Source organism: Bubalus kerabau, chromosome 7, assembly GCF_029407905.1.
Source record: "Bubalus kerabau isolate K-KA32 ecotype Philippines breed swamp buffalo chromosome 7, PCC_UOA_SB_1v2, whole genome shotgun sequence".
Lineage (NCBI taxonomy): Eukaryota > Metazoa > Chordata > Mammalia > Artiodactyla > Bovidae > Bubalus > Bubalus kerabau.
In genome coordinates this window covers 15,211,538-15,229,137 of record NC_073630.1, presented here as the reverse complement: position 1 = coordinate 15,229,137, position 17,600 = coordinate 15,211,538, and the positions used below count along the sequence as shown (strand labels likewise).

At 36.4% G+C, this 17,600-nt stretch overlaps 1 protein-coding gene across 3 annotated transcripts in view; it reads right to left on the bottom strand.

Moving 5' to 3' along the window:
* The window catches only part of GRID2 (glutamate ionotropic receptor delta type subunit 2), a 640,427-nt gene that overhangs the window by 352,755 nt on the left and 270,072 nt on the right, over positions 1 to 17,600 (bottom strand). For all 3 annotated transcript variants that reach the window (XM_055587659.1, XM_055587660.1, XM_055587661.1), the window contains exon 6: positions 5,232 to 5,333. In XM_055587659.1, the coding sequence (XP_055443634.1) occupies positions 5,232 to 5,333 (102 nt within the window). The remainder of the gene's footprint in view (positions 1 to 5,231; positions 5,334 to 17,600) is intronic.

Here is a 17,600-nt window from a genome sequence, read left to right as displayed (position 1 = left end):
GCTATACCCTCCTCATGGTGATTGCTTGGGAAATTTTACATGTTTCAACAGAGTTTGGACTTCGCTTTGTGTGGTGTTGTTTTAATATAAACTGCTTTGGTATATTTTCTATGTTTATATTTCTATGGGTGTAGTGATAGCTTTAGTTCAGATAGCAATTTTTTTCACTGCTATTATTCTCCTATTTTTAAAAACTGGCTTCATTTCTTACTGTTATTTCTTTCCTTTAGGAGGTATTCTTTATTTAGTCTGTCTCTTTACCATGGGTTCACGCCCAGTTTTGTTAAATTTAAATTTCCAGGAATATCCATTAACTTAATTAATTCTGTAAAGATACTGTCCACATATTATTTAACCTAAAATATTTTCAATTGTAAGATGCACAATTGTTTCACCTACCACTAATAAATACAAAAAATGCTACCAATTTTAATTGCAGGAAGACATCAATTGAAAGACGCATCCTGATTCAAAGATATTACAATATGAAAGACTATGTTTTTTAATTTATAAAATAAAGAAAAAGCACCACCACAGCTCTAACACAAATTTCCAATCATATTTACATAAAGTCATACAATTATGTTTATGGTAGTTTTAGGCAAAATAATATTGTGCTATATATTCAATGCAGAAAAAAGGCATTGCATTTTTTCAAAAATATTCTTAGAGCTTTCAATGTCCTGCTAGAATGAAACTCCCCAAAGTCAATATCTTTATCTATTTTGCATGTACCCCAAGCAACTAGAAGAGGACCCTCAACAGATACTTCTCAAATAAATTTATGAGTGAGTTTATGTTTCATTAGAGATGCCATATGTCTGTTTTAAGAAAACTAAATCAAGAAAATTAGAGTTATTAATCAGTGATCTTCTTCTAAAGGCCAGTTTATGTTTTCCAGATATCTAGTACTTTTTCTTACAGAACAGCTTCTTAAATCTTCCATTTGTCACCAACTTCTTTCCATTTTATTTTCATAAGGACTCATAATTATTATGATGATACTTACAACTCAGTGATGTTTCCAATAGCTTTTGTGAATAACCATGAAAAAACTGTATGGCATAATTGGTCACTTATGGCTATCCATAGTTGTACAACTTATGAAATGAAAAGGAAAAAATAATCCTAATAAATGCCTCATATTAAGACAGTTGGTCCACTTGGTAAGCAGTAGAGATCAGTGGACCAAATATGGAAACAGAGTTTGGCAGAGGGAGATTTATTCACATTCTTTCTTTTCCTCCATTTCTAAGAAACTTATATGGCTTTGGTGATGGCTAAAAATAAAGTTATCCTTATGCGATGCCATTTTTAAAAAATGTTTTTAAATTATGAATTCAATAGCATCTATAATCTCAATAGTTACATTTAAATTAAACCTAACATGAATTTATTCTGATTCCAAAGACAGAATGTCAGACAGGCTAAAGACATAGCCCCTGGGATCAGGATCTTTGGCTTCAAGTTTGGGCTTGAAACTCATCTCTGGCTCTTGTTAGTTATTATGGACATGGAAATTTAGTTAATTCTTTTGAGCTCTGTTTTCATCCTTAAATGTAATTAGCACATATCTTATAGATTTTTTTTAAGAATTAAATTAGTTAACATACATAAAGTTCTTAACGGGTCAGACCAAGTAACAGATACTGAAGATGGTTTTTCCTTGTTTGCCCTCGAGTCCCTCATGGCCCTGCACTGTGACCTAAGAAGAAGACCTTCATGGTCTTCTAATATTACTTGGGCTCCCTTGCCCTCTGCTTCTGGTTGGATTTGTAATTGGAAATGATGGAAGTAGATGGAAAGATAGGAGGAATGACTTTAGAGCACCCCCCTCTCCATTTCTTCGCTGCCTGAATGTTATTTGAGTGCTTCTCCTCCAACCTCTTCCCACAGCCAAGGTCACCACTTCTAAGATGCGGTTTCTCTTCCATGGCTCTAGCTTTGCTAGACTCTCTCCCACATCACATCAGTCTTTAGGGTTGCTGCACATCTAGGCCCTGACACTTCAACACCCTTGTTGATTTATTCAACTTTATTTACATTATTTGTTAATAATCCCTTCATTAAATTCTCTTTACTTAACCATCTGAGTCCCATTCACTTGCCCCTGGCATCATAAACAATATGCTGCTGCTGCTAAGTCGCTTCAGTCGTGTCCGACTCTGTGCGACCCCATAGACGGCAGCCCCCCAGGGTCCCCCATCCCTGGGATTCTCCAGGCAAGAACACTGGAGTGGGTTGCCATTTCCTTCTCCAATGCATGAAAGTGAAAAGTGAAAGTGAAGTTGTGTCTGACTCTTAGCAACCCCATGGATTGCAGCCCACCAGGCTCCTCCGTCCATGGGATTTTCCAGGCAAGAGTACTGGAGTTTATTTAGTTCAAGATAAATATTAGATTATTTTCTTCAAGTGTATAAAGTATCTTTAGTAGCGATGGGATTGGGAGTTTCAAAATTTAAGCAAGAAAAATCAATTCTATTAACCTGTGTGTCTTTGATAACATTACTTTCCTAAGAAGTAAAGAATCTGTGGGGTGTGTGTGTGTGTGTGTGTGTGTGTGTGTGTGTGTATGTGTGTGTGTGTGTATAACTGGGATTAGATTTTTGTTAGAATGGAATAAAGGCTAAGATACCTTTTCTCATGGCCTTTACACATGATCCCTCCCTCCTCTTTCTCTCTCTGGAAATGGCTAGTGGTAAATACTTGGAATACAAGGGGTTATTGTTTAGGTGACTAAATCAAGTCCAGTATAGAATTCTGAGTTTCAGGTTTAGTTGACATCATGATTTTAAAGTCGCTGCATGGACTTAGGGAAGAGTGATTCTCAGTGTTGGGTGGAAGAAGCTTGCAAGGTCATATAAGTAGGAGCTATACCTGGAAAGGGTCTTGTAGGAAATAAATAAGAAAGTCATGGCTGCTTTCCATTCAAATAGGAATTACAGGAAGAACCAGAAAGCCTGAAAAATTATTAAGTACAATGGCTGTATACTGAGGAAGTTAAACAAGTGTAACAACCTTTTGCTCAACTGGACGCCCAACTCATAAATCCATATTGTACCACAGAAGACTTTAGGGAAACAGCCTTTCCATATCTCCTCTCAGTAAGCACATTCAGGGTCAAGGCAGGGCTAAGCTTGAAGAAAACGGATCATTTACACGTCACAAAGGTGAGAATAGGGCACGCAGGTATTAACACTGTGTGAGGCAATACCATTTCACGCACAAAACAGCAATCATTTTTCTTGGCCTAGAAATGAATTGAAAATAATTGGCTCTATGAAGCTTTCCCAGTAAAACTCACTTTCATCTTATTCAGAGTTAAGCATTTCTACCTCTCAAGAAAATCCTATAGCTACTGCAATTTTCACACTTATCACAGTAGGAATAGAGGGAGTAAATATAATGTTAAGGAGGAAGAAGTTAAGAAATCTAGAGTCTGGCTTTTTGGATTTGAATCTCAATTCTCTCTGCTACTTACTATCTGTATAATCGTCCACATTTTTTTCAACCTCTGTATGTCTCAGTTTCTTCAACCAGATTCTTGGGATCAGAATACTATTTATTTATTGGAAATAATATGAGGACTGAATAAGGTCATACATGAAAACAACTCAGTAGAGTATCTGCACATAGTTAGTATTAAATAAATCTCAGCTGTTTCATTACATATGCACCTGCCAGCAAAAGTCTATGTATAACTTGAGGCATAAATATGCACCTAAGTATATGTGTCATTCATCTTATACCCATTACCATCTAACTCTATCATACAGTAAGTACTAGATACATATTTAATGAGTAAATGAGGCTAGCTTGCCTAAAAATATGTATGTCAAAGGCAAAAGCAAAGCACATATATTTTCTTTTATTGTGGTTTTCACTTGAGCTTCCATGTTAATTACTAGAGAAGAGACTATTATAGTTTATTATGCTTTAAATACCTTGTTTTTTAAAAAAATACTAGCACATCAGTGAAAATGCATATCTACACTTTTGAGTATGTACAGAAGCACCTGCACAATTAAGTTTTCAAGTACTTATAATATAATTATTTGCCAAACAATGAAAATCTTGTTAAAACCATAGCTAAAAATAAATTATAGGCACCAAAAGGGAAGATAGACTCGTCTAAATTTCTTTTTATAGACAGTATCACAGATCCTTCTTATAGACAATGAAATTATGTTGAGTCTGCTTAATTTGTATTAAACAATATACAAAGGGCAGTCATCGCTGTTATAAATCCTGATAAACTTTCAATTAGCATCAACACATCAAAAAAGACCACTTCTCATGTTTACTAATTCTGTAATTTTTTTAGCCTATAAGAAAGAATTGTTGAAATTTAAAAACAAGTGGGCTTTTCTGAAGAAAACTGAAGTTAATAACTATAGGTTATCTTTTTGAAATGTATTATAAAGAAGCATGAGGTTAAACACATTGAGATAGGCAGGGAGAAGGCATGTCTTCATCCCCTATGGCTATTTAGACAGCACCAATTTGAGCATTTTGCTATTGAAGACTATTTCTATTAACATTTTATTTATATATCATGTGAGAAAATAATAATATATAGAATAAACAGTTACCATTTATTGCTTTTTCTACCAAACGGAATTATAATAAATTTTTCATATGTATAATCGCATGTAATAGCCACAGAATCACTGGATGGTAAACTCAAAACAACAGAATCGTATCTGTCCATTTTAATTATTAGTGTCCCCAGGGATTAGTACTGAGCTTAAATACAGTTGATACTCGATAAATAATTACTAAACAATAGGATGAGTTTCACTTTGAAGTAGGTCCTTCCCAGGAAAGCTAACATTTCAGTGTTACTGAATGTACTGTATTTGATCAAATCCACCCTTATTTGGCATGGTTATCTTCATTTACATAGACCATAGGATTTCAGTGAGAGGATGCCTGAGAGAGAACTCCATCTTGTCGTGTGTAGAAAACTATAGAAGGATAGAAATCTGGTCTAAGCTGCCTAAGAAAGTTATGAAATTAGTACTATAATTAAAGGAAAAGTATGTAAAAGCCTGATTCTGACACACAAATCGAAGGCTGGAAAATATGATAATTACAAGTACCATACAATGCATAGTTAGGATTTGTTAAAAGCTCTTTTAATATTGTGACATCAGTTAATGAAACATAAAGAAATGAGGGATAAAATAATCTCCTGGAAGCCAAAACCACAAGGCTGAGATCAGACTTACCAGAACAGTCACCACACGTAGAACCACTCCACGCATGTTATTCTCCAGTTTCTTGTCCGTCAGGGACCCATTCAGCCCTGTGACAGGATTCCAGCACCCAAGCTGAAAGATAAAATAGCTTGGTCACTTTTCTGCCTGAGGAACAGTCTAATCACCTATATATAGACCTTTCAGAGAACTGCATGATAAATCTTGGAATAACATAACAGAAAGTGTCCTGTGCAGTTTTTCCTTTTTAATAGCAAATGAAGCAATCAAAAATGCTATTTCCTGCTTTTAAATATCATATGGTATATGACAGTATCCAGTGGGCTTTAGGGGACTCACTGAAGACATCTGACTTAATGAGGAGTTATAAATACAGCAATAATTCAGTCCCAGTAATACACTAATTAGAAAAATAATAGCACATATAATTCTAGCATAATGCCTGTTCTAATGTATCAATTACTGCACAAGTTAGATTTTCTTACAGTTTAAATGGTTTTAATTAGGATCTTACATTGCTTTTATTGGGGAAAAAGCTGGTTTTTAATGTGGTTAGAGGGGTCCCAGTTTTTATTTGAGGAAAATAAAACATGTATAAGGCTTTGTTGTTTTCAAATATCCACAGTACATAAAACAATGTAATTTGCCTTTTTTGTCAGTGCCATCAATCTACATGGGAGATTTTGGCAGCAGTCTTTCCCTTAAAGTCTTGCAATGATTTACTGCTCTTTGCTCTCCAAAGTACTGGTGTAATTTTACAGTCTCATGTAGTTGTTATCTCTTGTAACATCCAAATCTGAGGGCTACCAGTCTAAAAATTACTGCCTATAAATTCCAACGGGATAAAAATGGATGACTCTCAATTCAGAAATAAGGAGGAAAGAGAGATGCTGTGATTTGAATTAGCAGATAACTGCTCAAGAAGCGAAGCTGCAGAGATTGTTGCAACACACATCTTCGGAAGATATACCATGCTATTAATCCTGATGCCAGCCCCATGAGCCTTCCCATTTGGGAACTTATTCCATATTTTCATGCTTTAAAAATGTAACAGAACTTTAGTCATGTTCAGAGACTGTTTTGATCAATTGAATGGTTTATAGGGGCACCTGGTTATTCGTGCTGCTTCCTGTTAAAAACTGTATTATGTCCTTGTATTGCATTTTGGGAGGGATTGGGGGCAGGAGGAAAAGGGGACGACAGAGGATGAGATGGCTGGATGGCATCACCGCCTCGATGGATGTGAGTTTGAGTGAACTCCGGGAGATGGTGATGGACAGGGAGGCCTGGAGTGCTGTGATTCATGGGGTCGCAAAGAGTCGGACACGACTGAGCGACTGAACTGAACTGATTCCATCTTGTTTGAAGCTTCTGAAGTCATCAATATACGGGCAAGTCTTCCTCGCAAATAAACAATTTAGGTGCTTCTTTTTAAGCTCCTCAAAAGGTGCTTAATTAAGAAAATTAAAATGTACACAATATATCTTAAGAGAACGCGTTGTCACATGTAAGCAAAAAGCCAGCTTTTTCCGTATTAAAATAATTTGGAAAAAGCTGCTAATTGTTGGTTTCAACTGTAAAAGCGCATTAAATTCATACAATGATGTGTCATTTTTAGTTACATAAAAGTCTAATTAGAACTTAGATCCAATTAGCAAATCCAAATGTGTTGAGAGTCTAATTATCAGAGATATTGCAGTCCTCTTGCCAAATTTAAAACCTTATGAAATTTCTTTTGAGTTTTTGTTCTCTTCTGAGGTCAACCAGTCAATCCTCAATTATTTTCATTGATGTGCACTTTTTCTAATTACTTCTTAAAGAAGAGTTTAATTTCATAGACCAAATAATATTGGTGGAAAAAGATCTAAAACAAAGTGAAAAGCAAAATTTCCAATGCTCTATCCACCTTTTACAATTACATTACCTAATTCTAAGTCAATGAATAGCTTTTAGGATGTCATCTTATTCATGACTAGTAGATCTCAACTGCCAGAGTAAACACTGGGTTTTTTTTGTTTTTTCTCCCTTGGAGTTATTGTTTAAGTTTGATGAACTTATTGTCAGTTTGCCTAAATAAATTACATTTGTTAGTGCCAACTTGAACACAGCATTTTGGTGTATTAACTAGTCAAAATATTTACTACTGGAATAACAACAATACCTGATAAGCAGTTTGTTTCAATAATGCTCTGGACAAACAATTAAAAATATATAATTTCCAGCTTCTTCTTAATTATGTCTTCCTTTAAACAGAACTAAATGCAGTCAATGATTTAAAAATTCTAAAGTACTCTAGTAATGGGGGGTTTGAAATATTGATAATGAAATAGCATTTGGAGGAAGTAGAGGTGGTGGCTATATCTTATCTTCTGACCTTGGCAGTGACTTAAACATCTGTGTTATATATATATATAGAATGTTTATTTTCTCTCTCTCCTCTCTCTTTCACTTTTTTTTTTTTTTTTTTACTCACACTGATTTCTTCCAGTGGCCATGCATGGCCACTAACCCCATCCTGCCTTTTGGAGAACTGCTTTCTTTTTTCATCCCTAGACAACTGCTTTCCCTTTTTCATCCCCCGACTTTTTTCATGACTCTGACTCTCTGGTTTAGCAATTGTTAATAATTGGTTGTTTGACCTGAGCCAATAAAAGTCCTTCCTTGGAGGTTTATTTATCAAGTGTGTGCATGGTGGGCAGATCAATAAGTTGATATTAAGTTTTTTTTAATGTTTTGCCAGATTCTCTCATATATACTACAGAACATATAATTTTCTCCTTTGCTTTATGAAGGTCTTTCACCTTTCTGTTTTCTTTCTTCTTTTTTGCCATCCTTCTAACATGTCTATGGATTATAGCACTTAGAAAGTTGAAAAGTTGTTCCTGTTCTTAATGAAAGCAGTCTAGATTTTCAGACTTAACTTTTTTTACTCAACTCAGGTATCCTTTCATATTCACCTGTTCTGATGCTTAATATTAGCTAAATGTTAGCTGTAGTCACCAAAAACTAGAGATGGAATTTTGACATAGAGAAATTCAGGATACAGACTCTCGGGAAAACTAGAAATAAAGAATATCACATATAAACACAGTCATAATAAAGAAATTAATACTAATTTCTACATTGAACAGAACTTTTTTAAAAAACATTTTTTGTAATATTTTCTATGTGTCAGCCATGGTACTGGGGCTTTTCATATATGTGAGTTCTTAGTCATTCAGTCGTGTGCAACTCTTTGGAACTCCATGGACTGTATCCCACCAGGCATCTCTGTCCATGGGATCTTTCAGGCAAGAATACTGGAGTGGGTTGCCATTTCCTTAGGCTGCCACATAGCATTAAGCAGAGTTCCATGTGCTATACAGTAGGTCCTTGTTGGTTATCTATTTTAAATATAGCAGTGTGTACATGACCATCCCAAACTCTTAATTGATATTTTGGCAATAAAATTTAAAAGGCAAATTATCACCATTATCATCATTTTTATAAAAATAATTATAACACATACATAGTGCACATGCATGAATGCTCAGTCACTCAGTCATGTTTGACTCTCTGCAAGCCTATGGACTGTTAGCCGCCAGGCTCCTCTGTCCATGGGATTTTCCCAGCAAGAACACTGGAGCAGGTTGCCATTTTCTTCTCTAGGGGATCTTCCTGATCCAGGGATGGAACCCAGGTCTCCTGCGTCTCCTGCATTGCAGGTGGATTCTTTACTGCTGAGCCACCAGGAAAGCCCCACGTAGTGCACAGTATGTACTAATCATCTGTAAAGTGAAATCGCTCAGTCATGTCCAACTCTTTGGGACCCCATGGACTGTAGCCTATCAGGCTCCTCCATCCATGGGATTTTCCAGGCAAGAATACTGGAGTGTGTTGCCATTTCCTTCTCCAGGAGATCTTTCCAACCCAGAGACTGAACTTGGGTCTCCTGCATTGTAGGCAGACGCTTTACTGTCTGAGCTACTAGGAGCTGTGCATATATTGATTACTTTATTTCTCAAACCCACCAAATGATGAAGGTATCCGTATTACTCCATTATAATGGAAATGATGATTTTATACATCTTTTTGAAGGATTACTCAAGGGTTGAGATTCCTTAATTTCTGTTCATACCCAAGCATCTCCCTGAGATTCACTTCAAGCTATTCTGTTTGATTATAAAAACTCCTTCCAATAATAGCCATAAAAATGGGTTAGGTTCACATAGATCCAAACTGAATTTGTCTCTACAGTGGGTCATAGCCCTTGCAGCAGAGCAAGATTGACAGGAAAATTGTTAGATAAAATCTAGATTTTCACTCAGGTTTAAGCGTGAGACTTACCTAACAACTTCTCTGGTTCATTGTTTGAAATGTTTTTGGCTTAACTTTGCTTCAGAGGTTGTTTTTGTCTGGTTGTGTTGTTTTTGTTTTAAACAATGAGACCAGAGACTAACAAAGATAATGCACACAGAATTTCATACTATCTATTTGGCTGAGCATTTTCTAAGTAAAAATAATAAAAGTGGGCCCTGCAGCACATGAGATTTACAGAAAGTCGCACTGCTGATGGCAAAACAAGATGCATTATCTTCCATGGTCTGACCGTCTAGAGGACATTTAGAAGGGATTAGAAAATAAAGACCAATTCAATTTCCTTTCAATTACAGTATATCGATTTCCTATAGTGTTTTCTGGTGATTGCCTAAAGTCATTTTAAAACCTTAAAATGCTTAATGCTTTAATTATTTCCTTCACTGAAGCTTTAGCAATAATAACCTTGCAGCTTTCTGTTCAAATCAATGTAATATCTGTGTTCGACAAACTGGCTGACGTATGTGCGTGAGCACAGTAGCATGCTCCTAACATCATGTACTGTGTCATTAGGAAATGACCAGGTTTCAGACATTTCCTCTTTCCCCTCAATGTTTCCACTTTTCATTTTTCCATGGGCTTTAAAGGGTGACATTTGACTTGGGCTTTACATCACTATTTTTCAGGCTGTGTTTCAATGTCAAAAAGAGCTGAACGGTTCAACTTCAATTTTACACTCACTAGTTTGTAGGCTTTAATAACAGGAGTTAAGAGAGCTCTTAATTGAATACCAAACAATTCCCTACATGTATTACACTGTATTCATAGGGAGCCAGCCCAGACAGGTTATAGCACCATAGCTTCAACTTCAGGACACAAAATATCCACAGCACTGAGGACCTTGCACTCCCCAAAACTACATTTGCTTTCTCAGCCTTCAAAGGAAAAGAGGGAACAACAAAAGCTGGGCAAAGTGCCTGAAAGCTAGCCATTTAGAAATGCACAGCATTATTTGGTAGGTATTATTTCTGTAATGGGATAGAAAGTGTAAGAAAAAAACACATATGGGCAGGTTGACTCAGATACATGTTTTATAGAGTTAAATTGGAATTTTTTTTTTGACTTGCACAGAAATGCAGTGTGCCAGTAATCCTTCCAATGATACTTTTCTTTATGGTATTTCCACCTGTAAAATAGGTTCGATTTGTTAGACTTGCTCACTGGGGGATGATTACTTCCTCCTAAGATTTTATTCCTACAGCTTGGTCATTACCATGAAGTAAGAGTCATTCTTTAGATTACATGGAATAGCCTTAGCACTTGAGTTTCCTTCAGGAGAAAATGAAAAGTCAGAAAAAAAAAAATTACCTGTTTCCACAGCTTATATCTCCCTGCCCACTGCTGAAGACAAAAACTTCTGGACTATGTAACAATGTACATGTACAACAAGACAAACTTGTTAACTGATTTCCATAAATTAAGAATATAAACATGGAATATATATATATTAAATATATACAGGAATTTATTTGTATATTTATATAAATATATATAAAATATAGTTCAAAAGTGTTTATGGCCGCATTATAACCACTTCCAGTCATCAGCTGGTATTTGACTGGTTTAATGATCTATATCTCTATCCGCTAAGTCGTGATCAACTCTTTGTGATCCCATGGACTGTATCCAGCCAGACTTCTCTGTCCATGAAATTCTCTAGGCAAGAATACTGGAGTGGGTTGCCATTTCCTTCTCCAGGGATCTTCCCAACCGAGAGATTGCGTCTCCCACATGGCAGGCAGATTCTTGACCGTCTGAGCCATCAGGGAAGACGGTTTAATGATACTCTGCCATTGTTATATGTTTTCCCTTCTTTTATAATTCTCAGTGTAAAATTACTATTACATAATATTTAGAGAAAATATCGCATAGCAGTTAAGATCAGGAACTCTGGAACCAGACTGTGTTCAAGGACCTGTTCTCATAATTGCTGGGTGTGGCCACTGGGGCTCTGATCCCTCTCAAATAGGAAGAATAAAAATTACTTCCTCATAGAGCTGGTGGGACTATTAACTGACTTAACATATGTTAAACATTTAGAAATGTTCCTGGCACATAAAGACTAGAGAATTGTTCATTATTATTATTTCTATGTAATCAGCATGTTTTATTCCTCTACCAGCCTTATCATCTGGAGTCACTTACTTGTTTCAGTGATGAAACACACCTCAAAAGTGTGGTTCTCAACTTTGGTTGCACATTAGAATGATCTGAAAGCTTTATACAATTCTGATGTCCTGCCTAACCCCAGAACAATTAAATCCTAATTTCCACTACTCTAAAACTTGATCTAACATCCAGGGAATGCAATCCCATAAAATGGCTACTTAACCTTATTGACTAAAGGCATCCTTTTTACTGGCTTCCTTTGCAAAAGCTAACTAGTGACACTTTATTAAATAAACAGGCTCTTTTATTTTTCTTGTTTTAAGTAGTATAGGAGACAATAAACTCTGAACCTGAATAACGCTTACCTTGTCTGCTGTTATAGTCCTAGTCCTTATCATAGCTTTGGTGTGTTGGTACGTGATTGGTCCTAATAGAGATCTGATAAATGAAATGCATATATTATAATTCCTGCTGTCCTCTTTATTATTCTACCTTTTGGGCTTTCCAGTTGACATGAATAAAAACCAAAATATCCCCAATCTGATACTGTGTTCAACTATATAATATTGTATCTCTGACAATTTTTGTGATTCTTCAGGACAATTGCTCCATACTAAAATTCAGTTAGCTCTCTTTTTCTTTATGATCAGAATTTTCTTCCAAATAACATTTTGGCACTTATTGATTATTATCTGATAAAAGTGGTTGGATTTCTTCTCTTTCATTCCATGCTACCTTGAGATATTTTAAAGGGGATCTTCATTTTAAAACCACATTAGGAGTGTCAATCTTTCCTATGTCTCCATCTTAATGATCTGCAGGTGCCCAATGCCTTCTACAATAGTGTTTTGTAAAAACACTATTGTAGTTTTACAATTATTTATTGTAGTAAAACAATTATTTTTATAAAACTTGCATGATTTAATGTAAAGTTATTGCACTTTAGATCTTTGTTCCCAAACAACCAAAACCTCATGCCTAGATGTATCCTTATGCTCTACTCTCTCTTTAATATCTGTTTAGATATCTCAAAGGCACCTAAAATATCACAAGAGTAGGCTCATAAAATTCACCTTTACCAGTTCCACTAGCCAGCAACCAAGAAGTCAGTCTTATCATCTCTCATACTTTATCCATTGCCAGTCTGCAATTTCAAGTCCTTAAAAAACAAAACAAAACTTTCAAACCCACTTCACTTCATCTCCTTACCACTATCCTAGTCTAAGCTCATTTTATAGCTTCTCTTTTACAATCTTTACACTGCAAACATAAACATACATTTTGATACGATGTCCTCTCCTATGATCTTTCTGTAGGTTTCTCTGTTTCTCAAGAAAAAGACTAAACTTCTAATATGACCAATCAAGACCTCTGTGATTTGTCACATTTTAGAGTCACAGTCTCAGGTCATGTCACATTCCCTCTCATTCTTTGGGCTACAATCACTAGTCTTACTTCAAATTTCTTGAGTTAGACATAATCTTCTTGCCTTAAGGATTAACCACTTGAGAAGTTAAAAAAAGTCCCAATGCTAAAGCCATATGCCATGTTAAATAAATCAGAAAGTGTTGAAAGCGTTAGTCACTCAGTCATGTCTGACTCTTTGTGACCCTGTGGACTGTAGTCCGCCAGGCTCCTCTGTCCATGGAGATTCTTCAGGCAAGAATACTGGAGTTGGTTGCCATGCTCTCCTCCTTCCTGACCCAGGGATTGAACCTGGGTATCCCACATTGCAGGCAGATTCTCTGATATCCAAGCCACCAGGGAAGTCTCAAATAAAAAATTCTGGGCAATTTTCAGGTATCAGTATTTTTCAAAAATTTCTAAGATGATTCCAAAGTTTAGTCAAATTTGGTAATCAATGGTTTTAAACATACAGTCTTACTTGATTGGAAGAATCTTAGAAACCTGCCATTCTTCAGTCAATCACTGAATTCACTCTTACTCATCCTATAGACCTCAATGCAAACATCTACAGTCTGGGGGAAACCTTCCCTGACAATCTGACCCACCCCCAGGCTAGCTCATGTCCTTTCAATACAGCATCAAGTTCCTCTGTTTATAGTAATATCATAATTAGAATTTTAATCTGTATTTTATATTATTAACATTTATTGTGCCAATTATCTGTAAGTTTCCATGGAGTCAGGAAGATTGATATTTTGTTATCATTCACTTTATTAAATACATAATTCCTGGCACAAAGTGGGGCTTCAATTTTTATTGAGTACTAAACAAATTTAGATGATTTTTAAATGAGAAACTTAATATATCTTGCAGCAATCGCTGATTGTTTCTTAAATGATGTCTTAAATGAGGATTGTAATGATATGGCCAAGACACTGTGCTGTCAGCTAATAGCTGAGCTTTTTTTTTGTTTGTTTTAATTTGGAAGGAAGATTTGCAACTCTCATTCTTCCTGGGTACAAATCGGTGAACTCTGCATAAAGATCAGGGAATGCTTTTCAAAAACCTTCAATATGAGGAATTATGATCTTACCTAACTCTGTAGAAAATAAGTTGTCATATTAGGGCTATAATTGGAACAATTATATAAAAACAGTAGCAATAATAAAAATAGTATGTAGCTTATGAAAGGTGCTTCTTCTATTCCAGGCCTCATTTTAAGGCATGTACTTATTCCATCTCAATAACAAGAGATCCACTGTATACCCAGGAAATACAAACTGTTGAAACTTTGGAGAATGAAACATCACCCATCTAGCAGAAAGCCCTCCTGAGAACAGAGAAGGCTCTTGAGAAATCCAGCCCCTGGCTAAAAACCTATATATGATTTTTTTTAAACCTGACCATAGGCAATTACAAAGGCTTTACCTGACAGGTCTGCTGAAAGGAATTTCTGTCAAGAACTCAGGTCTTTTGGCCCACCATACTTTTATTTATATCTGCGTTGTTAGCCTAGGAGCCTCTATTCAGAGGCCTCACTATTGGAACCCTGGGCTCTGAGAACATCCTATTCACAGAAAGGGGTAACCTTGAGAAAATGTTATTTCATTATTAAATAACACCCAGTACTTGTCCATTCCTAGCCCTTCCTTTCTTCCTTCCTCTCCATTCCCCACTCAGGTCCATAAAACTGATCCTCTTGATTGGGATTCGTCCAGCACAGACACAATTCCCCCATCCCATCTGTGCTGTTACATTGACTGTCTCTCAGTGTCATCCTATAGACAAAAGTCAAACATTTGGGAAGCAATGAGTTTTTTTTATAGACTTGCTTTTCTTTTGGCAGGGTTTCTGAAACCCAGGTTTGATACATGGGTCGGTAAGATCCCATGAAGAAGGGAATGGAAACCCACTCCAGTATTCTTTCCTGGAGAATCCTGTGGGCAGAGGAGCCTGGTGGGCTTCAATCCATGGGGTGGCAAAGAGTCAGACACGATTGAGCAAATAACACTGTAATTTCCTATGGCAGTAGTGAGTAAAGCCTTAATTCCTACTTGCATTTTGACTTGCTGTCTTAATCAACTACACCCACATTGTGGCAGGGCAGCTCTCCCAGCTCAGTCTTGACATCTCTCACTTTTTAACGGCAGTTCGTGTCTCCTGATACTTCCTATGAAGCAAGCATTGTCCCAAGTCTTGGATACCACTTAATTTGCTTTTCTGCTGTAATCTTATGTAGCCACTATAATTATATTCTAATTTTAATATATGAGAAAATTGAGATCAGAGAGTTTAAATGACCAGGTCACTCACCTAACAAGTGACATAGTGAGGATTTAAACTCAGGCAGTTTAACCCCAGAAAACACTAGGTCTTTCTGACCTCAAGGAGCAAGATACTTCTCAGAAAATAATGCAGCAAGGGGGCTTTAAAACAATCCTCATGGATTTTGAGTGCTCATTTCCCCAGTTTAGCTCTATTTGTGTTGTGGAGTCCTTGAGAAACCGAAATTTCCTTATAACAACTTTTTTTTTGGTCTCAACTATTTACTTTGGGTTTCTGTCACATAGGGTTCCCAAGTAGCTCTAGTGGTAAAGAATCTGCCTGACAATGCAGGAGACGGACAAGACATGGATGGGTTCCATCCCTGGGCTGGAAAGATCCCCTGGAGAAGGGCTTGGCAACCCACTCCAGTATTCTTGCCTGGAGAATCCTATGGACAGAGGAGCCTGGCGGGCTACTGTCCATAGGATTGCTAAGAGTCAGATACAACTGTAGTGAGAACATTAGATTGGGTGTTAGAAGGTTTTACTCCAAATAAGAATCATACTTTTTGAATCTTAGCATTTTCATCTGAAAGTGAAATGGTTTGTTAATGTAAATGAATTCCAAACTCATTTCTCACAACTCACAACTTGTTAGTGATTGGGTCTACTTTGCGGATAGATTTTTTTTGTCATATGAGCAAATCAATTTAAAAAACATTTAAAACCAAGTAAGGATTATTGTTATTGACAAAGGGGAAACTCATGGAATCATTTATATCCTCCTATTAAACTGAAAGCCTCACAAAGGCAAAGATCTTAGGCAGGTTTATTTGTTGATGCAAACTAAGCACCCGTATGGTTCACGCACAACAAATGTTTGTTGAATGCATGAATGGGTCTTATTTTTCTCAAAGAATAAATTAAATTTCAGTGCCTCGAGGATTTTGCAGCACTCAAGTTTTATCTCAAGGTGAGGAATAGATCAGCTAATCTCATAAAATCCTGTCTAGCTTTGTGATTCTACAATTGTTTAATATGACTGGATATATACGAAGTGTCATTCCTGTGATGGACAAAGGAGGATTTCTCATTCAAATTTTCCAAAATAACTCTGACTGTAAGCAGTCCAATCAGCCACTTCAGTCAGTTTATCTGAGCTAATGCTGACATGACACTTTTGTCCAGGTCACCGTGTAATCCTTCCTTTCCAGCTCCCACTTAATCAGATCTGTGCTTACGTGCAAAATGAGGGTGGAGTGCTTGAATTTCCTGGGTAGCTGTGAATCATCAAATGATTGACTATGCCTCTAGGCATTCTTAACTAGTTCTGAATATAATTTTTATTTCATTGTAAAATATTACAAACATTCGAGCAATTGAAACTTCCATAAATCAGGCATGTTTTAAAATGCTGCTGCTTCTGCTGCTGCTAAGTCGCTTCAGTTGTGTCCCACTCTGTGTGACCCCATAGACAGCAGCCCACCAGGCTCCCCTGTCCCTGGGATTCTCCAGGCAAGAACACTGGAATGGGTTGCCATTTCCTTCTCCAATGCATGACAGTGAAAAGTGAAAGTGAAGTTGCTCAGTTGTGTCCGACTCTCCGCGACCCCATGCACTGCAGGCCACCAGGCTCCTCTGTCCATGGGATTTTCCAGGCAAGAGTACTGGAGTGGGGTGCCATCGCCTTCTAGTATACTTCAAAAAAGAGTTGATACTACTTTGTGGATTTATTTGTTTTTCTAATTGCTCTTTTCTAAATAGGATTCCCCCTATATACTTCCATTGGCAATTATTACCTATAATCGCATATATACTATAAGCATGAGAAAATGCAGGGGTTTGGAAAAGGTTAGAACTAACTAATCACAATAATCTGCAAGAGATTTAGCAATGGACAATCTAGTGAACTCTAATACAACACTGTACATAGTCTAAACACATTATTCTCTGTCACTCAACATTTATAATCAAGATACTTATTTATTAAAAACTTGCTGTGCTGGTATTATGAGATACAAGGAAATATAGAGCACATCATATTTTACATCCAAAAGTGTGTGATCTTTTTGACATTATAAAGCACAAAATTTTTTAAAAGAAAAAAGCTACAACAAAAAAGCTTCCACATATTCATAATTCCCAAAAGATGATATAAATTAGAAGTATTTAAATATGGGAGGTAATCTGTGATAAAGGACTGGTTGGCATCAAAGAAAATTACTAGAAAAAGCAGAGCATTGTA